This window comes from Lepidothrix coronata, unplaced genomic scaffold (assembly GCF_001604755.1).
Source record: "Lepidothrix coronata isolate B3197 unplaced genomic scaffold, Lepidothrix_coronata-1.0 Scaffold3, whole genome shotgun sequence".
NCBI lineage: Eukaryota > Metazoa > Chordata > Aves > Passeriformes > Pipridae > Lepidothrix > Lepidothrix coronata.
In genome coordinates this window covers 12,290,187-12,314,098 of record NW_016690183.1, presented here as the reverse complement: position 1 = coordinate 12,314,098, position 23,912 = coordinate 12,290,187, and the positions used below count along the sequence as shown (strand labels likewise).

Genomic DNA, 23,912 nt, shown 5'->3' with positions numbered 1-23,912 from the left:
GCCTTCTTTCTACACAGTACATGGAGAATTTTAAGTAAAAATTTGCTTTTGTTTTCTTGATCCAGTGTACTGTTTCCTCCAGATATTATCAGAACATAAAAAGTGTGACGTCAATTGAGGTTCCAGAATTTCCAGTATGAAATGCATCTGCTGGAGGTTTTTATTTATCTTTTGTCTGCTTTTGAGTAGATTGAGCCAGATCAGTGTTTAATCATGATTAAGCCCATTGTAATCTCTGTTCTTTATAAAATCCCTCTCCAAGCAGAGCAGGTTGTTTATTTGTGAAAGGTTATCCGTAGGAGCTTTTCTGTGTTTGAGAGAGAGGTGCTGTTTTCCATTTGCAGGGATAACATCATTTCTTGCTTGCATGGATATAAATATGGTTATATATGCATTTGATGTGATTTTTGGGGAGGTTTTCTGTTGTGTTTTTTTTTAAGCTGGAGCAGACGTACCCCAGAAATGCAGTTAGTTCAGGACTGAGTCTTTGTGTGCATATTTTTAGTTGCCATAATCCTCCTGTACAGTGTGAGCCCCATCTTGCAGTCTTGCTTTGCTTTGAGCTGTTGGTTAAAAAAGATCATAAGGCAATTTGCAATTAATGAATTAGTTGCTGTAAAGAAGTTATATTTGCTGTCTGTTCTTAGAACTATCCTTTCCAGAAACCAGTTGACCCGTTTGAAAATCAAGTACGTTTGGCTGTCCTCTAGAGTCAGATAAGGAAACAGCAGTCTCGCTTTCAGAGAACAGGAAAAGGAGATGTCAACGTGGCCACTGACTTAGTCAGGACCTTTGTTCAGTTTCTTCCAGCCCTGTCACTGCCTCATTTTTCTGCTCCCCATTTCTAGAGAGGATAGGTGGAGTCAAGTCTTTCACCATCTCCTTTGCCTAAATCAGCCGGGATAGACTTCTGCATAATTCATCAGCTGGTGTAGGTCCTCCTGCCCTGTTCCTTCAAAGCCACCAAGGAGTCAATGATTAACCACTTACAGTAAAAGGAGGTTATTCCAAATTGTCCAGCTGATTTAACTTTAATTTTTTTTCTAACCTCATTCCCTATTATTCTGTTCTTTTGCTTTCCCACACCCTCCCTATATTTCCCCCTCTCTCCCTTGTCTTGCTTGTTTATCTGAGTGCAGGTAATACTCAGTAATGCAAAGTATTAATTTTTTTCAAACTTCGTTCACTGGGGTCATAAAAGCTAAGAGTAAAGGGAAGTATAGCTGTTATTGGGAAGGAATTGGTTTTGGCTGAGTGGAGCTGGAAATGATGTTGACAGGCTTTTTCGGTGTTATCCTATCTACTAAACTGGCTTAGGAATGCTGCAGCTATACAGTGTTTGCTTCTGGCCTTTCATATTTTCTTCCTTTCTGTCCTGAAGGAGGGATTTAGATGGCTTAAGGAGATGTATCGGTGGACCTTACAGCTGTGGCCAGCTCCATGATGATTTCAGTAGCTCTCTGTAGGAGGACCTATGACTACTTTGTCTTTTCAGGCCCCTCAACTGCAAACTCTCATCACGTGGTTAGCAGCATTGGAAGCACAGGCTTTTATCTACTAGAATTTCTGGTGTCTTTGATCTTTAGTTGCATTGCCCATCTATTTTCTGATAATCAGTGGACTTCAATGAACAAAACACTAGAAGCCATGCTGTACATGCCACAGGGAGCTGCAAAGAAAACAAATTCTCTTAAAATTCTGTCCTTTATGAGATGCCTTCTTCCCTAGAGCACAGGCGTGCCTCTCTGAGCAGTGGTGGTATGGAGGTTGCTTGGTATAATAGCTGGGCATTCTTTTGTAGGGCGTCTGGTCTTATGCCCAAACAAAAGCCAAACTCACCCAATAGTGAAATCATTCTCTACACTTCCAGAACAGCGACAAACAAAAAATATGTGTTTACAAGTGCTGGCATGTATTAAGATTTGATTGTGGGTTGTAGAAGTAATAGGGGTCCTTAGTCAGTCCTTTTTCCTGATTTTTTTCTAGAAGATGGTAGAAGGCAAAGCAAGTTCATAGAACAGGACCAGTTTTGAAGTCAGCAATCTGGGGAAGGGTGGGGGGTTTTGTTCGGCTTTTTTTTTTCCCCCTTTGACATAGCAGCAGGGATGTTTTAATGTCCCCCAAAAAAATTTTTGATCGTTTATGTGGATTAAATAATCCATATGCTCTCTATGGGAAGCCGGAGTCCATGGCATCTGTTAGAGCAGAACAGTGGTCAGGGTTGGAGGACAGACCTGTAGACTCTGTGGAGGGCATGCCAGTAAGGAGAGACAGAAAACCATCTATTATTACTCATGCAAACTTATAAATAAAGCATGTGCTATTTCAGAGAGGAATCAGTGTCAAATTGGGTTCTTTAAATTAAGGGCTAGAGCTGTGAAAAAAAAAAAAAAGAACAGGTGGATGAGATTTTTTTTTTAAAGGTGAGATAACATGGCCTAATGCTAGCAGCCTGGAAGTGATCCTCTTGATAATAAGCATCCAAAAAAAAAAAAAGTAATGGATTAGGAGGTGAGACCAATTTAAATAACTTTACAGAAGGTGGCACAGTGTTCTGTAGGCTGGTGTAATCAATGCCTGAAGGAAGAATAAATACTTGAGGCTGTCAATGGTTGTGAGTCACATTATGTGTTCCTTTCTTCCTTGTTTTTGTGTTCTTACCATGGGAAAGAATGCTTGCTCTAAGCAGAGATGTAAATCAGCTGGGGAAAACAGTAATACTAACAGTAGGAAAGAAATGAAGCCACAAAACACCCAACTCACTTGCCATCATCTCTAGAAATTAGTAAATTTTTATCATGGGAATAGAGAGAGACCTAGTTATCTTAAGTGCTTAAGCAGTTTTCCTTGATTAATAGCATTCAAATATTGTGATTTCCCCATTCTCTTTCAGTTTTATTTGCTTTTCTTTTGTATTAGCATATTTTTTCTCCCTCCCCTTCTCCTCTGGCTTTAGGCACTGTGCAGATCAGGAGATTCAGATCATGACAAATAGATAGAGCTCACTGGTTGGTTTGTTCGGGATGTTTTGAATTGGTTGACAAGAAACTATTTCATATCACTTTTGTACCTCATGTTTCATAGGATGATTTTCTATTTGCCTTCCATATTAGGGGCTAGGTTCTGATAAACTCATTGTCACCTTGTGTAGTCCTGGTAGTTACTGGGTGGGTAAGGTTGTACTCACAGTGACATTGTTTTAGACCGCACCAGAGAAATCAATTCTTGAGTTTCATGAGAAAAGAATCATCCCAGGAATTAAACAAAAACCAAAAGAAAACAAAAACAACAACAAAAAAAGAGGGGTTCCCAGGAAGCCACCGACTCCTAGTTGCCCAGTACATTATATCTAGTCCAAATTAGCATGTAGTTCAGGTCTCCGAACAACTGCTGCATGGATGCTCATGATTTTCATGATTCTATGATTTTAGCACAGCTTTCCCAGTTGAGCTGGGTACTGTTTTATGACAACATAGCGGAAGTGCTTGAACTCAACCACTCACCTCTCATAAAACCAGCTTGATGAAAAAGATAACCTCATAGTCATGAGGGTTTCTTTTTACTCTTCCTTATATCGCATCAGTCCTCTGGCACGTCCTGATAGCTGTCAGTGATTATACTACCTAGTTATGAAGAATAAAACACTCTCTTGAAAAGACTTCAAGAATAAATTCCAAAGATTTATGACCATCCTTGATGACCTCTTGAGCGTTAATTCCTGTGTTATGCTTAAAAACAAAAAGAACATCCTTAAGAGTAGGAAAAGAAGTAGTCAGGAAATGTCTTCTGCCAAATGAGTCTGTCTCATGAAGTACAAGTTAAAAGCTCAGCTTATGAATGGAAACATGAGAAATTAAGAACCCACAAAACTTCTCCTTCATGGAGGCCTGCCAAATATGGCCTTACTCTTCCATAGGACAAGGGCAGCACAGACTTCCACCAAGCATCCATGAAGACACCTTCCTATTAAATGGCAAACTGGTTGAAAGATAGTGAGTATTCCATTTTGACAATAGGTAGCTGAGCATTCCACAGTTTTTTACTAGTGGCCTGAGCACTTAAAATGTATTGGGGAGTTATTGCATTGCCTCTTTCAGTTGTTGTTTTGCTGCTCTGCACCAAAGGTTCTTCCCTGGCTTCCTTTTGAAGATGTATAAAAATACAGTGTTATAAATAATCACTTTTGTTTAGGATGAAGGTAGGAGAACAGGTCAGTGAATGATCTGCATTGTTGTCTTGAGAACACTGTGATTAAAGGAGAGCTTTATGTGCTACAATCTGTTTTTTAATCATATATTCAAAGCTCAAGAAAGTAATTTCCTCTTAGATATTACAAAGAATTAAACAGTTGGGTGGCTGTGGTGAGCTATAATTCATCTGGGAGGGCAGTGTAGAAATTCACTGCTAAGTTTTGCCAAAATAAGTACTCAAAAGGGAAAGCAAATAATGTGGGAGTGCAAACTTAGGCTCCTACCACTCCTCAGCTGCTCCAGTAAAGCCTGACTTAAAAAAAAACCCACAAGTGACTTGATTCAAATAGGTTCGTATATGGAAACAAACCATTAGACACTTTTGATAACTGAGATAATGTTAAGCTTATCAGCATAATTATTTCCCACACATTCATGAAGTACAATAGGTGAGTAACACAGCAGTGGCAGGAGAGAGGCGCGTGTCCAGCTGGATTCACATCCATGTGCAGGTTCAAAAGAGAGTCAAGTTCAAGATGGGGCTCAGATACCTGATGTGGGAAACAATGCCTTCGATTTGAAAAGTTTTCCAATCTTGCCAGGCATCATTTAGCTGCTGCCAAACCGAGGGTGCCGAAATGATGGGGTTCTCTGATGCTTTACCAACCAGTACCCCTCTGCAGACACAGAATTACACCCCTCTGAAGCAGGCAGAGGGACTTGGACAACTTAGTTTCTAGCCTATGTATTGTTGGGCTTGAAAAATGATCCTTCCTTGTTCTATCTCCTCTGAGAAGCTCAGTCCCAGAGGTTTCCTTTTCTAAGTAAGCTTAGAAGTGTTTTTGCAGCAAAGCTGGGAATTCAGGTCATCACAACACTGCTGGGTGGTAAGGCTGCAGCATGGTAAGTGTTGACTCTGCAGTCCATAACGTGGTGCCTGGAGCAGTCATTTAGGAGCTGAGTGAGAATCTGATCTTCAGAGGAAAGAAATCCTTCCTCTATGGGTGTCTGAATTACTGGTATGCTCTTTAAGAAGCAGAAGCAGTACATTTTCTACAAAAACAAATGAGTTCATCTGGAGTTGATGAAAAAGCCATAGGTGCCTTCAGATGGACCAAGCTTTGGGACCCCAATTCGCATGCACATTATACCAACAAATGATCTTTGTATGTCCATAGCACACAAAGGTATGTAGAGGTGGTGACTGTGCTTACAGGTGCTATATTATTTCTGAAGAGAGACAGTGTGGAATATTTGGCTTTGCTGAAGGGCGGCTTTACCTTGATTTCACCTCTCACAAAATTTATGGAGCTTTTTGAAGGATGCATTAGACAATGTTTGTGAAGAACGTGAAGGGTAGCAAGGATTTATTCAGTCATGAATCTGGATGTTTTGGTTTAGTTCTAGGAACGACAAATCAGCATATAAAGGGTGGGAAAGTATTCCCCCAGGTCTCAATGACCCAGTACAAACAGGACGCACTAACATGGCCAAAGGGGCAGATAAGGTTTCCATGAGTAAATCTGTGGCTTTTGCCCTTTCAGTGGATTGGTTCCTTATCTTTTTTTTTATCCTAGAATTTTTTTCCTAAACCTTATAATTTTTTTAAAATTATTATTTCTTCAGCTCTAATGCCATTATAGATTTATGTACAATATGGAAAAGTAGAAATTTTTTTCCATCACAGATGTATATATACATGATATATATATACATGTGGCTGAGAATGAAACTGATTCCCTGGAGGGGGGTTGTTCTCCTTTGAAAACATCCATAATTATCTGCTTATTGGACCCCCATCTGCCTGCCAAGTTTTATTTGCCCTTATAATATCAACATTTGAACCACACAAGCAATAAACATTATGCAGTCTTTAATGAAGTCTTCCTAGAAGGGACTAGTTTCATGGGCATGTGAAAAATCTTGTGTCTTAACATAGAGTCACTCCAGCTTCCCCTCATGTTACTTACATGGTCCCTCTGAAGAGAGTTTGTGACTGCTTCCCCCGTGGCAGTGGATTCATCTAGTTCTCGTGTGTGTATTTTTTTACTATGCTGCAAACAGGAAAAGGATATGCTTGAGGGAAAGGCAAACAAGCAATAAAGGCCTGAGACAACACTCCTGTCAGTGGGAAATGGGATCCAATGCTGAGTCTCTGTTTCAGCCTTTAACCACAATAACGCTTCCTTCCGTGCTGTTACCTTTGGTTACAGGAGAATCCAGATGTCTCTGAAAGGCTTGATGCTCCTCTGTGTCCTCTTCCTGAGTTGCTCCAGCCTGTGGGAAGTCAATTCAGTGTTATCTGGCTGCAGAAGTCCGCTGAGCATCCTGACCTGGCTATGTCTTGCATCCCGTCTTGACTTGTGTTGTGCCGTCATGTGTGCCCACACCAGGACAACAGTCCTGAAGCCTCTGACCTTTCCCTAACCCTACCTCAATAGCCAGTTCCATAAAATACAGCACCCACAAATCTCTCCACCCCTTAACTCCACCTATTCCTATTCACAATGTGATCTAACACAACAGTCTTCTTCTGGGACATTGGTGTCAAATCAGGTAGTTTTGCTTGAAAACCAAAGGTGTTGATTTCAACTTCTCAGAGATATTTGTAATGTTTCTGCTCCTGACTTTCTGGGTCAGGCTTCTTTAGGGTGCACCAACTGTAGCTGTATCCTGTATGTGGTAGATTGAGTCTGTTTTTTCAATGAGAAATAAAAGTCCAGTTGGATGAATAAAGAAAAGAAAGGACAATGTGCATTTAATTTTTAGTTTATACAGTACATAGGGATGGAGCAGGGAAGTCATGTATGTATTAAAAGATGGATTAAAAAAGAGCAGTGCCAGATGGTCTTATGAAGCCACTGTCCATTTTTTTGTATCTTCTGTCAGAAATATATTAGACCATGTTTCAGGATGAGAGTTTTATTGAAGAAGGTTGGGGAGCTTCTCCTCAAGTGCCACTGCACAATTTAGATGGTATATCTTAGAGATCTTCTGTTTACCCTTCCCAGAAGCACCAAATCCATCACTGTGAGATGCTCTGTAGCATGGAACAGCCCTTACCTTGAACTCCAAATTTCTTTTGCCATGTTGATGGGGAAATCTTTACTAGTATGACACCTCCACATAGCTGAGATGATAAGGAATTGATACAAGTCTCTTACTCGCCTCTGGTACTCATTAAAGCTGCTCCCTCTAGTGCTTGCTAAAAGAAAAGTAACTGTATATGTGTCATTTTGAAAGGAATATTTATTTCCTAGTTCTCATCTCTCTTCTTCATTAAGAGGAATGAAAATCACCTTTGCTTTGGTGAAGCAGGTTGTTTACCTTAACTGCAGTGCCCTTTTTGGCCTGAAAGCTTCTGTGGTAATTAACCAAAATGGACATTTAATTTCTTTGAGTGCCTTTCTGAAGTTCAGGTGATGATTACTGCACCAGGATGCAGTGTCATAACAGTAGGCTCACCCCGGAATCTCCTCCTCACTGCTCCTTCTCTCTTTACTCTTCTCGTAGCCTCTGTGCTTATTCCAAGTCTGAAATTATTGTTAAACCCTAAGACATTGTTTTCCTGGGTCACATTTAGTTTCCTCAGAGCTTAGGAATAGTCCATCTTCTTTTTGAGCAAAAGGGAAGTTGCTGGCTCAGGGTGGTCCCAAGAGCTGGTGTTACAGGAGTAATGCTTGTCAGGCAAAGATGTGGAGTGGTGTCATCATCTGTCAAGGATGGTGCTGCTGCACAAATGGAACTGGATGCATAAATAGCACCCCAAAATGAAACACAGAGTAACCAGAGCATCCTAAGAAGGGGTGGTGAGAGCTGCTTATGGGCTACTGCAGGGTGCTTGCTGGCAGCTCTCCTAGTGGGCAGAGTTCCTGCACCTGAAGAGATCTAACTTTATGCACAAATTAGATGCTTTTGTTGGCAGTGTTTGCAGTGTCCTGGGGAGGCAGGTAGGTGTGTTAGGGAGTCTGTAACTTCCTCATAATCTCCAGCACATGCCAGCCCAGCATATGTTCTTTTATGCACTCCCAAATTCATCCAAGACCCCTTGCCTTCCCCTCTCCAATCTCTCCTCAAATGTGCATCATGGGCGGCACAGAGAAAATCAGGGTTTAGTGCCACAGTGCATTTCTTCAACTTTTCCAGCTGCCCTCTGTTCTTTTCCAATATCAGTCATAAGTTCATTACTGTACCTGTCTCTGCTTCTGGACAGGCTGGGAGGAACAGGTGCCAGCTCTTTATCAGGGTGGACAAGGAACAATTATGTCTTCGGAAATTCTCTTCTTGGGAAAGTGATGTATTGCCAATAAGCAAAGGCAATGGAGCTTGTCCCAGTTCCTGGAGTGGTGGCCCTTGTTGGCACCTTACATGCCAAATGGGGGCAATCATAGACTCATAGACTCATTTTGGGTTGGAGAAGACCTTTAAGATCATTGAATCCAATGGGCAGGTAGGTACCTGGCACAAGGGAGTTGACCTCTCACGAGCACAGACTGCTCTTTGCTTAGAGTATGCCTTGGAGCCTGGTGCTGCCATGTTCCTGCTCCCTGGCAGAACTGCCTATCCCACAAAAACCAGCACCCAGCTGGAAGAGAAACCGTGGTGGCATAGATGTAATACAGGGCATAAGCAAACAAGCCCTGGTACTGTTGGTCTTATGGTATGCATGTGAGCTTTGACTTGGTATGTGTAGCATGTTATGAAGAAGCTGATTAAATTTCATGAAAGTTGCAGCCTGAAAGGCTCTAGAGAAAAACAAAACTAGAGCTTTTTTTCTTAAGAGGATTTGGGTAAAATAAAAAAAAAAAGTTGTTCTTATTGACTGAGATTTTAATTTTCATTTTTCTTTACCACTCGAAGAACTGCTTCTCCAAGGGATTGGCATAGGTCTAACTTAGCTTTGCAGAGAGAAAAGGCATTTTTCTTTCATTCCCATTGTGGGCTAGGAGCTTGCCTGTATATTTTTACTGCATGAGGGAAAGCGTAATGTTGGTTGACGTTGGGTTTTGTGGGCAGAACAACATGATTTGAAAAATGCCCTTCTCACTTCAGCAAAAAAACATGACCTCAGCAAGTATGCTGTCACAGCTTCAAAATCTGTGTGCCTTTAAGCCCTGGAAAATGGGCACAGACTGAAGTCAGCTGCTGTAGGCCAAGTTCTCCATTGCTGCAGCCGTACCCAGAATGGGCTGATGGCTTTTTTTTCTGAACAAACCATGTAATCTTATTTGTCATCTTTTTGTTTGCACAAAGTTAAATCAAGGCCTTAAAAAAAATCAATCTGGAGGAAACAAACTATTCAAACTAGTTGACTGCAGATGCTCTTTTTAATAAAGTGATGGTTTCTGTAGGATTTATTCACCCGTGTCATATGCTTTGTGCTGGCTGGACTTTCTAGACAGCTGCAACTCAGAGATAAGTTAACTCTTTTGTCAGGTTACAGTTCAACTCCTATTTTTCTTTGCTGATTTAAGTTATTTAAATGTTAAGAAACTCATTCACAAAATTCACCCTGTTTAAAGACATCAGGGTGGCACCAGGAATGAGTAATTATTGCTGCTGTGATTTATCGTGTTTGTTGGGGTAGCACCTGGTGATAAGTTGAGAGCCAGGCTCTGTTTCCAGGCCATGCAAACACTCTGTGTGCCTCCTTGTTTTATAAATCTGCCCAGCCCCAGCTCTACCTGAAGGTACATAACGGGCAACAATGTGATGTGCTACTGTGGCATCTTGAATAAGAAGCCCCAGCCAACTTCTACGTGTCAGAAAACTGTTTTAAAAGGTGTGCCACGTGTTTTTGCATGACGCTTGGCCTTCTGAGGCAAAAAAGAGTGGCTGAGTTTTGTGTATCTGAAAATCACTGCTTACAGCTTCAGCCTCCAGGATGCTGAACTTGCAGCCAAGGCAATCAGTGCAAGAGCAAGATTTTATTTTTCATTTTTGAATGAAAACATAAAATAAACATGACAATAACTATTCCATCATTTTACTGGTACCTATGTAGGAAACTCTTATATCTATGCAGCTCTGTAGCTCTTCAAACTGTGTTTGGCATGCCCCACTGAAAAGAGTTGCTGTGTATACACTGTTATTGTTTGCCTTGAAAATCCTTCTTTGTTAAATTGCTGCTTGATCTGGAGGGACATTTTGGATACAAAATTTTGTCTGAGGGTCCTCTTTGACTATGAAAGCCTCTGCATTTTAACACAGTTTCTCCAGTGTCAGAACAAAATGATGCACAGTGGAAGTCCCTGTTGCTCTTTCACAGTGATGACTTTTAACTATCCCCTTTCCACACAGCCAGAACCTGCAGCACAGCCAGGGTGTTTGATTGATGCCTATCCCTGCCAGCTTCCAGGCTGAGCCTTTCTGGAGCCAGCATCAGCTTTGCCAAGGACTCTAGCTCCTCCTGTTAAGCCTTATTTTGAAACTCCTGGCAAAATGTATTCCATATTGTCCACATCAGTGAGTTCCAGATTCCAGATTTTCCAGGCTGGTTTTTATTAATATTTATTTATTTATTTATATATCCATCTCAGGATGTTACCCAGGTTGGCTCAGTGGTTCTCCACAGTGTCCACAATTACAGTATCCCTGATCTGTTGGGTATTAGGGCGCAGCCTCTAAAGCTCTGACCATGTGCTTGGACACATAACAGTGTCTGAGTGCTGTGGTTGTATAGCAGTGACCAGGAAGGCGAAAACCTCCAGGGAGCGTGAGAAGGATGTGCTGGAACTGCGTGCGAGTGTGCAGCCACTTCCCTCATGCGTGGAGGTTCTCAACCACGTGTCCCTGGCATAAAGTCAGAGGAACCTTAGCCCCAAAACACCAGCTATTGAGCTTGGCCTACACCCTTCCTCTTGTGTCATGCCAGTGGCTGCATTGTTGGAGTGGAGCCAGCCACACTGTGGAGGCCTCCTGACCCCTGGGAGTATTCAGCAGCTGTTCCTGAAGCCCCTGGCAGGGATGGGATATGGTGCAGTCAACATCTTTGGAAGCAGCACAGAGGCAACCCGTTTCCAATCAAACAAGTAGCTTTGGAGGGGGGAAAAAAAGGGTCTGAGGGAGTAACGTTCTACTCGCAGCATTTGCAATAAGTTATTTTAATTTTTATTTATCTCCAAGTCAGGGGTGAGTCAGCCTGGGATGTGACTCAGACCACCTCCTTTGTGAGCCTTCAGGGAGGGCAAAGAGCACAGCCTGTGCTCCACTGTGCCTCTTACCAATGCTTTATTACATGCTTTATTTTGCAATTTTTTAAAAACCCTACGAAGCTGATATTTTTTTTTTCCTCTTTCTTTTCTCTCTAGTTTTGTATGGAGCTGAACCAGCCAACGCTGCCAAACATCCGCAAGTGGAAGGGCCCTAGAGGATGTTGGAAGGGTGTTGTTTCCGAAAAACCCTCAGGCCAGCTACACAAGGTACATTAATCCCTAAGTCTGAACTTTGGCTTTGCTTTCTTTTTCCCCTCTAACCAAGGATGTATTTTGAATGTTTAAGGCAACACACATTGCAAATCCTTTTTGGAAAGGTTTGCATTTCTTGTTTTTTTATGCTGACTGTTCCTACAGCTTTCAATTTGACTTCGCGATTGATGTTTTGCAAGAATTGTGGTGTGCTTCTAAGGAGGAAGGTGTGTGTGTATTTGTGGGAGGTATGGTGGATAAAGGCAGTACAGAAATACAGAAGAAAGGCTACACATTAGGGCAAGGAAAGAGCCCTCAGTTTTGCCCCTGGTAGGCAGCAGTACTTGTGAATTTTTTTGTGCTGATCACCTGAGGTTGTTCCCTGGTGCTGCACTGGCTGGCATTTGTAAGGGCTCCCCATTTTCCTAGTTTGCAAGTGAAGAGTCTGCAGAGGGGCCCTGCAGCCTGCCGTCCTCACCTAGAAGACTTTATCTCCTACGTTCTCCAGAGTGCTTTGTACAGGTGTTAAAAATGCTGTGGACACCATTTGAAACCTGCACCATGCTGCACTGTGCTTTTCCCTGCAGCGTCTTCTGCTGTGGAAATATGTGTATATACTGTAGAGAGGTACTAATTTATATGGTGGTGACAGCTGCACCTGCTACTTTTGACAATATTCAAGATATAGCTGCATTGGGCTGGACGTGACTAACAGTGCCCAAAAGCAGTGTCTCCCAAAGGAAATGTCTCTTTTTTTCCCTTTAAGGGTGCTAATGAGTTTTCGGAGGAAGGTCCTCCTTGAGCTCAAGCCTTTTGTTGCTGATCAGGGTCATTTTCATGATGCAGTCATCAGAGTGGGGATGTTGTTGTGGGGTGAAAGAGGGAATGGAGACCTGTTATGTAACAAGTGGTGCCTTGCAGTACATGAGGCTGTCTTGAACGAGCTATTTGATCTGGAATGATCTATTCTGAGCACTGTTGTTACTGTGGCTTCAGTTGTGTCCTGTAACCACTTTCCTTGGAATAACCACTCTCCTTGGAATCCACATTTCCTTAATTTGGCTTTTCCAAATCAGGTTGCATCCCTGTTCACTGGTGATTTTTGGGAGGCACACCTCTTTTTATTGCCGTTCTGAGTAAAACCCAAGAATGAAGGGGAACAAGGAACCAAACTCCAGCTAAAACCCACTACCCGAGCAGCACAAGGATTGGACTGTAGCTACCACCAGACAGGCATGGAGGGTCTGAATGTGTCCAAGCTTTAATACAATTCACACTTAATTGCAATGCACAGTGCAAATGCCCTTCAGGGCATTTTTTATTTTATTTATTTTAATTTTTATTCCTGGCTGGAGTTTTCCTTTGGGATTTCTTGGTAGGCCAGATCATTAAAACACTGAATATAAATAGTTGTGCAAAACTGTGAAAGTTGTTCCTGCCACTTTTTCTCTTTTCCCAAGAATTATTAATAAATGTCTCAGAGTTTCTATGTTAAATCCAGAGTCTTCCATCAGTTCTTTCTTGAACTGTATTTCCAAAGATAACAATGGTAGTTTTGACTATGGACTGAGTAAATAAAACTTGTCATCCACCTCGGTTTACTGGTAGGGAAATAAGGATGAATGGTTCCCAAAATTATGAGAGAAATGTGTGACCAAGCTAAGAATAGAAATTTTATCTACTGACTCTGCTTTTTAGCTGCTTTAACAGAAATCTGACTGTGCTGGAGAACCCTCCGATAAGCCAAAAAGTCTCTTCTAACACTGGGCTAGTTAATGAGCCAGTCAGGTTTGAACACCCCGTACACAGATGCAATGCCATGAGGTAACACAGTGTAACCTCACGAACAGAGCATCTTCAGCACAAACCAATCTCAGGAGGCTCTACAGGGCTAAATAATGCCAAATACTGGATGGTGCTTCAGGCTCGTGCTTCCACATACGCCGAGCATTTGGCCTTCAACCAGGCAATGACTTTTGACCACCATGTTGATGTGAAGACTGGAGCCAGGAAATAGCAAACACCTGTTGATAACGGTTTTATTCTTCCGCATCTTTTCCTGTAGCAGTTTTCAGACCTTAGACTTCTGACTGGGGGAATAATTTTGTCAGTATTTAAGGGTTAGTTATCAAAGGAGCTGCCAAAGAATTTTAGCCAACCTTAATACTTTCAAGGCTCTTGGGAAGTCAGTGGAGCAGTTAACACTTTTTTATTGCAGCTGAAATGGAGAAAACTCTTTTTTCCGATGGATTTAACTATGATTCGCTAAGGGAAGTGGGTTTGAATGGTGCCAAGGAAAGTGGTGTCTGGGTGATGGGAGGAGAGGCTTTGAATTAGGTACTGCTTTTGATGCGACCAGGGTAGGCAGCTTTCTGAAAATGCCAATTCCATATCATGAAATTATCAAAAAAAAAGCCCATGCAGGATGAAAGGAGCACAGAGCTGAGTGTGAAATGTTCAAACTGGAAAACAGACAGCAAAGGTTGACAGGGCTGAGAGGTCTAGACCAGATTTCATGCCAAGAGACTGAAGGGGCCAAGGTGTTTTTAGCTTACGGGCAACAGAAGGCTGTGAGATGGCATACGGCCTGTGGAGAAGGAACAACTGTGTGCAGCATTGTCTGCTGCAAGCCCTAGCAGTCACCCAGTGAGACTGAGCTCATGGTTAGAAAAATAATCCTGTGGGTAAAGAACTACCTCATTATTGACCGTGCTCAGAGGAATCTGGTGCTTTGCCTGGACTAGGAGGAAACAAGGACCACATCAGCCCAAACACACACATGAGAGGCAGCATCTTTCACCCCTGTGGTGGTCTTGAACATGCCCTGCCTGTATAAAATAAAACAGATTATTAAATCCTTGGCAGGACCGAGCAGTGCTAAAATTACCTGAGTATCCAAAATTACCACCGTGCAGGTGTGAGGGGCTGTGAGTAGCATAGCAATGCATGTTTCAGCTTGGCACACTCAGTTTTCAGTGAAGTCAGTGGAGGTGCCCAGGAAGTGTCCCTCCCACATCTGGTAGGGGGATTTGGCTGGGATGCAATAAAGAAGCATTTCCACCTGATCTCTGTGTCTCCTACTGATAGCCTAGGATGCTATTTCTCGTTTACACATAGTAAATTGGGCTACCTTCAGCAGGCACCATGCCTACATACTTCATCTTCTACCACCTCTGCATATTTTGGGAGCGATGTGTGCCAATGCCAACAGAAACAGAAGTATTGAAACTTGCAGGTGCAAGTTTCACCTGTGGGGCTGAATTTGGGCAGAATGTTTTGGTTTTACCTTCTTATAACTGGCTTTTCTCTTTTCATTTTTTAATTTCAGGGAGTTGAATATTCTGGCTTCCTCTGGGATACGACAGCTGGCATTGAGCTGAAAGATGCCTCATCTCAGGAGAGCGCACAGACTAATGGCAACGGGAGGCACTCATATCCTCACCCGTATCTTGCACATTTCAAGGTAACTGCCATTGTGCCAGCTGACCCTTGCAGAGCTTTTATTAGAAAGAACTTGGGTAAGATGAAAAGAGACTTCTAACAGATAATAATTTGCATGAGCCTCTAACCTATCTCATCACTGTCCCATGGCTTGATTATGGACAAGTGCTTAGTGGACATATGGTAGTTCATCACAGTCAGTCCTTTCCCTTGCTCCTGTGGCAGCAAGCCCTGCTGCAAGGGAGCATTTGAGAATGTGAGGGTCAGTGGATCCTCAATACTATCCGTAGCCACTGAGAGTGTGACAGAAGTCACCAGTCACCTTGTTCGTCTTTTACCAAATTAACACAGGCAGAATGAGGTGTGTGTCCAGCAGCAGCCAGCCACAAGGCTGTTATTCTTGTCAGTGCCACAAAGAGGGATAAGTGCAGGGAGAATGGAGATAGATTATGTATATATGTGTGTGTGTGTATAAGGCACAGTGCTGCAGAGAGACTCGGGCTAGCCTGTCTTATGTTGCTATCATACTGCAGACTTTCCATTACAAAGCTTTTTCACTAGGCTGAACCCATCTAAAACAATGTCATCAGTTTTGAAAACAGTTCTTGTACATAAGCTTGAGCAAACATGTAAGCAGAGGGAGCCCATCTCTGCATAGGCTGTGATGGAGGAATCCAATTTGACATGTCTGGTGATGCTTTGAGAGAAGCATTGATCAAATAATTATGAATAAATAAATTACTAGTAATTAAATAATTATGCAAATAGGTCAATATTAGGAGTAAGTATTACTTGTTCCAAGTGATTCCCAGAAGGTAAGAAGAAGATTGCAGAGAGCCAACAGCTTCTTTCAAGGTACATTAAGTTTCTTGGTTAGTCTCTGTGACGAACTAGGGCTAATCACAAGACAGTAGTAATTAGCCCCTGTAATGACCATGACATTATTTGTAGCTTATTAATAACTGGTTTTACATAAACTGATTTTCATAAGCAGCTGACTTCTTTCTGCAACTGTGGTGGAAGGGAGCTGTTTGCATATGCAAACCAGTTTCACCAGATCTGAGAGGCTTTCAGGTTAAGGCACACAAAGCTGCAAAATGCCTCCCTCCCCTTCCTCCTCAAAACAAGACACACCAAAACACACCACATACATAGCAGAGGGAGTCCTAGTCCTCCAAATTTACTACTGAAAGTACTGGGAGCAGGCACGTGGTTTTGCTTTGTGACCTTCCGTGCCCTGTGCATTGATTTCTCCTCCTTCCTCCCCCAGGTTGGAATGAATGATCTAACGGTGGTTAACCTTCACCTGGCCTTGCCATCCTCAGCGGGAGAGAATACTGGGAAGAACCACGACAGCCACAAACTGGCAGCCTGTGCGCAGAGTTTGCAGGAGACTCTGAAAGGTAGGGCAGGTTTTTTCCTGCCAGCTGTCACGTGCACACTGGCGTTTATCTAATTAAAAGGAATTTTAAAAATAATAAAATCTGCTTCAGTGAGCATTTCACAAATATCCTCCTCAGCCTCTCAATTGTCTTTACCCGCATTTGTATTTGAATGATGCATAGCATGACAAATGTGCTTTTCTCTTTCTCCCTGTCTTATAGTCTTTCCTAATTAACACAAACAGCACAGGGAATCCTACTGGCTTTGACATCATTTTTTCAAATGAAGTTCCTTCTGATTTTATGCTACTGTAAGAGCAAGTTCTGCCAAAGGAAAAAAATGACACCAGAGTTGAGACCCTATTTTAAATACTTTGTGGAAATGACACCTACCTGATATCAGAACAAAGCTTAATTTTTTTTTTCCCTCAAGAGAAGTAGGTTTTATATATTTACTTTTTGGATAATTGAAAGCTCTTTGGAAAACCCAATGTAAATCAGGAGGCAGCTGCTAATGAGAAAAGAATGACACCAGAATGTAGATCTGAACTTGAGCAATGTAATAGCCGTTGAATTTCTCTACCTTGTTTCTGCAAATTTGCTTCTTACTTTGAAGCTTGCAAATTATATTCAGTTTCCTATGGAGCAGAACGAAATGTTTCAGATGTTGCTGATCTTGTTATAGGAATAGAAAAATCTAGCCCTTTGTTTACTGCTTAACAAAGATGTGAAAGGGTTGCAAGGTTGTATGCGTGATGATTTTCAACTTGGCCCAGTTTAATAAGGTTGGTCACTTGGAAGCGTTAATATCCCTCTTGTATAACACCACAGGTATTTGCAGTTTTCATGCGTGTTGTATCGTTGTTCCTTTTGAACTGCAGAAGTCAGTCAGAGCTATTTTAAGTGCTACTGATTAAAGTATTTGTCCACTTACTTTAAAATTGGAAAGGATGAAGGTGAACAAAAGGATTGTTTGTTTAATCCCCAAAGGCTGAACTGAGACACAAATAAGTGTGTAGCTCTTCTGAAGTCAATTGAGTTGCACTTCCACTGCGTCTAAATTTAGATTGTTGGCATTCTCTTTATGTTTTAATTTTCATATGGGAGGCACGTTACTGGAGCAAGCTTGTTCTTGGCTTAGTCTTTCACAAAAAATGAGATTCAGATTCCTCCAAACCTGTGGGTTGCAGGTGTGGTTTCCTAAACAAATGGGAGTGCACATGTGTTACTTTGAAGTACTGAATTACCCTGCCAAAATGAATGTCATGCTTAAAATTACTGCCATCCTTCAATTTCTTCCAAATCAATTCATAAAATATGGGTAATAAGAACTTTTGTCTGTGAGTACTGCAGTAAATTTGAGTTTCTGTTCCCATTTTGCTAACAGATGCCTGTTTAACTATCCTTTCTTCTTATGAGGAGGCATGTGAGCATCTGAGGAATGTTGTTTACTGTTTACTATCCACAGCCTCCTGTAATGCAGAACACTAGTGTGCCCATATTTCTCCATTAGACAAGTGGGTCCTGGTTCCTTTTTCCCCCTCTTTCTTTTCCTTCACTGGTACTGGAGAGACGTGGTGGCTGTTGGCTGCTCGTAGCTAACTCTTTGCAGCAGCTCTTCTGTCTTCTCTCAGGAATTCCACAAGTTCGTCTTCAGTGCAGTGAGCATGGGCACCACACAGGTGCTACTCTGAATGTAGTGGTTGGACCCAGGGCTCAGGGTATTGGATGGATTGAGAGCAGTCCTGAGGAGAAGAACGTGGGGGTATTGGTGGATGAGAAGCAGAACATGAGCCAGCAATATGTGCTTGCAGAACAGAAAGCCAATCACATCAAAAGACACATGGCCAGCAGGTCAAGGGAGGTGATTCTCCCCCTCTACTCTGCTCCCATATGACCCCATCTGGAGCAGTGCATCCAGCTCTGGGACCCCCAACAGGGGAAGGATGTGGAGCTGTTGGACCAAGCCCACAGGAGGTCCATGAAGATAGTCAGAGGGCTGGAGCATCTCTCCTGTGAAGAAAGGCTGACATAGCTGTCATTGTTCAGTCTGGAGAAGACTTTGGGGAGACCTTATAGTAGCCTTCCAGTACCTAGAGGGCGCCTACAAGAGAGCTGGAGAGAGACTTTTTACAAGGACATGTAGGGATAGGACAAGGGAGAATGGCCTTAAACTGAAAGAGGATATTTAGATTAGATATTAGGAAGAAATTCTTTACTATGAGAGTGATGAGGCACAGGAACAGGTTGCCCAGAGAAGCTGTGGGTGCCCCATCCCTGGCAGCGTTCAAGGCCAGGCTGGATGGGGCTTCGAGCAACCTGGTCTAGTGGAAGGTGTCCCTGCCCATGGCAGAGGGGTTGGAAATAGATGATCTTTAAGGTCCCTTCCAACCCAAACCATTCTATGATTCTGTGATCTTCTCTCATATGGCTTGGCCATATTCCATGGGTTACCCATGCATCACTAGGCTTACAAGACCTTTGAGAAGCAGTAGGGAGCCGCTTAGCAGCCAGTTTACGATCACATACTTCTCAACATCTGCATCTCACTCTCTCCAGGAAGGATTTGGAGGTTTAAGGGTCTGTTTAATTCCCGAGGGAAGTCATTCAGGGCATGGAAAAATCAGGGAGAATGTCCTACAGGTGTCACTTTGGACTGCAGCAAAGCAAAGGAAGGTTTCACGGTTCCTGCAGGGAAGCAGATTTCAAGACTGCAGACTTTCTGCAGGCACTGTCAGTCCCTCAGCTGATTGCATTGGCACACCAGAGCTCAGCCACTGCGGCACAGGGCTGAGTTAAGGCAGTGCTTTGATTTGCTGGCCAAGAGCCACCCGCAGGCACTGCTAGAATTCACTGGTGCTTCAGTGAGTTTGAAGATGCATTTGCAAACAGACTAGACGTTTTCTTCACCTGAGGAGTTCTCTGTTGACAAGGACATGGTTGTTTTGGGCCCAGTGGGTCTGAATGTGTTTGGGAGCACCAGTGAGAGGTAATGAATGGGACACATGCCTGGCTGCTGTGTGATGTATGCCACCACATCCAACAGATGGAGGCTCTGGGTTCTTGTGGACATTACAGTCTGTGTCAGTGGCTTTTGCAGCAAAAGATGGCTTGGTAGCAGAGCACCTTCTGCTCTGTCCTGTTGTAGAAGAAGAGGAACCAGATTGCATCGGCTGAGGAGCCTCTGTCTTCTGAGGAGAAGGAGAATCAAGTCCTGCCAGGTTTAAACTTATTAACTCCAAAAGAGGAAAATAACAGCACAGCACCAGTAGCATTGTCTTGATTTTCTTTTTTTCCCCCATCTCATTGTAACACTGGATATCATGACTGCAGTTTTTGATCAGTTATCATCCCTTGTTATGAACAAGGGCATGATTTCTTCTGGAACTTTTGCTACGTTTGGCTGAGAGCCATTAAGGCTGATCTGTGAGACCCCTGAGAGCTGCAGCTACTGTGTGCAGCTCTGCTCCCTGCCTCTGCTGAGAGACCCGGCGGTGTCCAGTTAGGCGCAGTCACGCACTCGGGAGGATCCAGGCGGGTTCACTTCCTTCCCTCCCGCTGTTTGATGTCTGTCAGGATCTTGGGAGGCAGACAAGACACGAAACCTCAGTGCTGGTGTGCATTGACGTTGCTGTCGCAGGAGCTGGCAGAGGTAGGAGCAAGGCTGAGAGAGAGCCAGGACAGGGGGAAATGAAGTTGGTGGTTGTATAGAAAATTGCTGTTTCTTGCTCTTCCTTGCTTAGCACAGGCTACCTGATATATTCCCCATTGATTTGCAATCTGGGGAGTCCCAGAAGCTCCTGAGAGAGGGGACCAGAAGCAATCCTTTCTCTCCCCGGTGGCAAATTTGGTTCCAGCCTCTTTAACATGCACCAGCCTATTCCTTCTGTCAACTTCACACTGTGTAACGATTTCATGCTTAGTTATTCTGCATGCAAAAGCTTAAATGGGTGAAGAATATAGTGATTCCCTCCCTGAACAGTTAGCTGCAGGCTGACTTCTTACCTCCTTCCGAGCACACATCCAGGTGCTGGGTCTTTTAGCCTCTGCTGTTTCTGAACTGTGCGGAATGGAGCAGTCAGTTAAAATTTTCACTTGCAAGTATGGTGGGTTTTTAATAGATTTTTCATGTGAGGGAAATAGGCTTGAAGATTTGCTAAAAGAAGTGTAAGTAGTATAGAATATAATAGTTTTGTGCATAATCAAGATACTGCTGTTAAGATCCCTGCCTCTCTGTCATTTTTAAACACCAGCCCCCAAGGATGTGCTCCAGAGGTTTCCATAATGGCCCTTTCCCACTTATAGGGCCAAACTAAAAGCAGGGAAGGAGCTGAGTGCTGCCTGGGCCGTTAAGCAAGTGTTAGTACTGAAGGACCAAGATGGTGCAGTTGCATTTCCAGCTTCCTGGTCCTGCCAAGCAAGAGATCTTTGTGATGAGAGGCATGCAATACCACCAGCTCACAGCAAGCACTGTTCTCCCATTACGCAAGCACTGATTTTTCTTTTAAGTTCTGGTGGAGCTTAGAACAACTCAGGTTGAGATTCAGTTTTTTTATTTCTTTCAAAGATGGGAAGACTGCTGTCCCAAAAACTTTATAGAATAATATTTAAGCTTCATGTTATTTACAGTATGATTTGTGACTTGCAAAGGGTAGAGAAATCACAAATATTTTCACCATCGCCCCCCTGCATCTTAGCAAACAGCATGTTTTGAAGTATTTGTAAATCATATGTCATCAGTCTTGCTGCTTTTGTGCCCCTTCCCAATTCGTCTTTCTTGCAGTGCAAGACAGGAGTGGAATAGATTTTGTTGTCGAGCTTGTGCTCCCTCTCCTGGATAGTGACTTCTACAGCAATAGCACAAAATGAGGTTCATCCAACAGCACTAAGTATGGTAGATCAATCTGTCTGTCCACCCCGCCACCTCCCACACTCCAGTCCCAGGAAGGAAAAAGCTTATAGGCTCTCATAGTTTTGTTTTCTTAAGTCATCTTTGGGATAATTTTTTTGTGCATTTGTGCCCCCTTTTTAGCATCTTTCTCAACTTTTCCAGTACCAAGTTATAACGCAGAAGCATCTCTATCAGCTGTCAGCATTCTTCATTTTGTCTTCTCAGATGTTTCTGGCAGTGGTTTGAGATGGGCACTGAGCCGTGGGCGTTGTCATCTTACCCCAGTGCACAGCTGGGATGTCTGCATCCACATCTGTGGAACTAGGAAAGCACAAATTGTGGATATGAGATTAGGGTCCAGAGTTTTTTTTCTCACTCGTTGGGTTGGAAATACAATGTAACTGAAATAATTTTCTGTTCACATGAAGACAGAATTCTTTGATGAGCATTTTGAGTCATTGCTTGTGTTTCTTTGAAAATTCAACCCTAGGCAAAAATCTGAAGTATTCCAAGTTGAGCAGTATCCCTTCAGTCAGCCAGGCAAAGGAAAGCTGCTGTAGTCAGGGAGTGTCTGGGTAGTTTCTCAATTTACCTTCTGCTATCAGGCTTGCAGGCTACTCCTTGGTCTTATTCCTTGGGATTTCTCAAATGCAAAGATTAGAATGAGCATTGCACTTTTGAGACTGATATATATCAGCATGAGGCTGTGTCTTCCTGGGTTCCCCACAAAAGTGTCCTTGACTTTTACAGAAAATCTGTAAAAAGACAATGTCAGGTCAAGTTAAAGCAAATTTGTATTTCTTGCAGGGAAAAAAAAAAAACCGAAGCTTAGAAAGTCACAGATTCCTAAAAACCTCTAAGATAAGAACTGCTTGTCTTTGCGTTTGTCTCTATCAGTGAATAGCAAGGAAAAGGCACCAATATAAATTAGATTGTATTTAAAAACAAGCATCAAACGTGTACTGGTTGGTTTTATTGTCATGAAGAGAATGGCCATGACTAAATAGCCAGTGAAAAAGGCTTTAGACAGCATTTCTTTCAGGAGTTCAGAGTACAGTCAGCTTTGCTATTCAGTACTTGTATTTTACCTCCTCCCATTTTTCCCTCTCCCTCTTGTACTTCAGTGATGGATGTCCATTCCTCCCATTCTTTTCTATTTTTCTGTTTTCTAGGAGAAAAAGATGTAATCATCCTCGGAGATTTTAACCAGGCCCCAGACAGCAGTGACCATGACATCCTGAGGAAGGAGAAGTTCCATCACCTGGTCCCTTCCAGCACCTTCACTAACATCAGCACAAAGAACCCACAAGGGTCCAAGTCGCTGGACAACATCTGGATCAGTCGGAGCTTGAAAAAGGTTTTCACAGGTATAGTTGCTTTTTAGTGAGGCTGTGTAACCTTTAGTTAGGTTAGCAGTTTGTGTCAAATTTGAGCAGTATTACTTACCTTTTTCTCTGATTCTTTTTGATGCAGGTCATTGGGCTGTTGTGAGAGAAGGGCTTACAAACCCATGGATCCCCGATAACTGGTCCTGGGGCGGGGTGGCTTCAGACCACTGCCCAGTGCTCGCTGAATTTTACCTGGAAAAGGACTGGAACAGGAAGGAGGTGACACGGAACGGGAATGGGGTGACGGTTGAACGGAACGACTCCCACACTAAGCACGAACGATGACGTGAACTTGAGGGTGCTTCTTCTGCTACCCAGGGAGCAGTCAAAAGCTCTGGTCACTCACGGCTCTGGCAGAGCAGGACTGGCTTTCCCTCTCCCTCCTTCCTGCGTTCCTCCCTGCGCTTAGAAAGCATCAGCACTTGTTTTTGGTGGGCCTGGCTCTGTGCCCCTCCTGGACAATTGTGGACAGTGTCTCATGGCAGCAATCTGCAACTTTTTCTGGGGACACAGTGGACATTTCCACACCTGGAGATTTGGATGAGAATTGTACAGAAAATAAAGTGTACTTTTAATACTGTAGAGGATCTTTGCTAAAATACAGCTGAGCAGGGCTTGGCTGTGAGGGTGAGGCAGGTGTGATGGTTATTTTCCTTTGCCTCTTTGTAAATTGAGGTAATTAAGAGAAGCCCCAAAAAGAGAGACACAGAGGAAATTCTTGGCAGCTTGCAAATGCCTTGCAAAAGCTGCCAGAGCTGGTCCCTGTGTGACCTGAAGTGAGACCTGAGTGGTCCCTCCGGCTCAACCTGGAGAGATACCGCTCCTCCACGTAAGCACCTCTCATCCTTCCCCTTCTCCCTCCTTATGCTCCTCGTGGGGTCATTTTGCCCCAGAATGGCTTCCTGGAGCTTGGCTTTGGCTTTCTGTTTGGTGCAGTGTTCAGTGTTGGGTTTTCTTCCTCCACGCTAGCCTTCAGCAGGTGGGAAACCACCAACTGGTCCCTCTGCATAGCCAGAGGTCACTTCTCCAGTGCCCTCTTCCTTGTTCCTTCTTAGGGTTCTTGCAGGAACAGCCCTTGTCCTCTGGCCCTGCAAGCGGCATCAGATAGGAGATGTAACCATGGGTCTTTGTCCAGGAGTTGGCATTCTGAGCAGGGCTCTGGGTTTTCAGTTTCTCCCTCTGGAAGACCAGGCAGTTATGCATCCCTTTCCTTG

The 23,912-nt window shown here is 43.2% G+C and overlaps 1 protein-coding gene across 1 annotated transcript in view; it reads left to right on the top strand.

Annotated features, from left to right (window-relative positions):
- EEPD1 (endonuclease/exonuclease/phosphatase family domain containing 1) overlaps positions 1 to 23,329 on the top strand; it is a 62,928-nt gene extending 39,599 nt beyond the window's left edge. Inside the window, exons 6-10 of the mRNA XM_017820199.1 lie at positions 11,501 to 11,611; positions 14,925 to 15,059; positions 16,308 to 16,440; positions 22,483 to 22,677; positions 22,784 to 23,329. Coding sequence (XP_017675688.1) covers positions 11,501 to 11,611; positions 14,925 to 15,059; positions 16,308 to 16,440; positions 22,483 to 22,677; positions 22,784 to 22,983 — 774 coding nt within the window. The 3' untranslated portion in view covers positions 22,984 to 23,329. The remainder of the gene's footprint in view (positions 1 to 11,500; positions 11,612 to 14,924; positions 15,060 to 16,307; positions 16,441 to 22,482; positions 22,678 to 22,783) is intronic.
- The last annotated feature ends 583 nt before the right edge of the window (positions 23,330 to 23,912 follow it).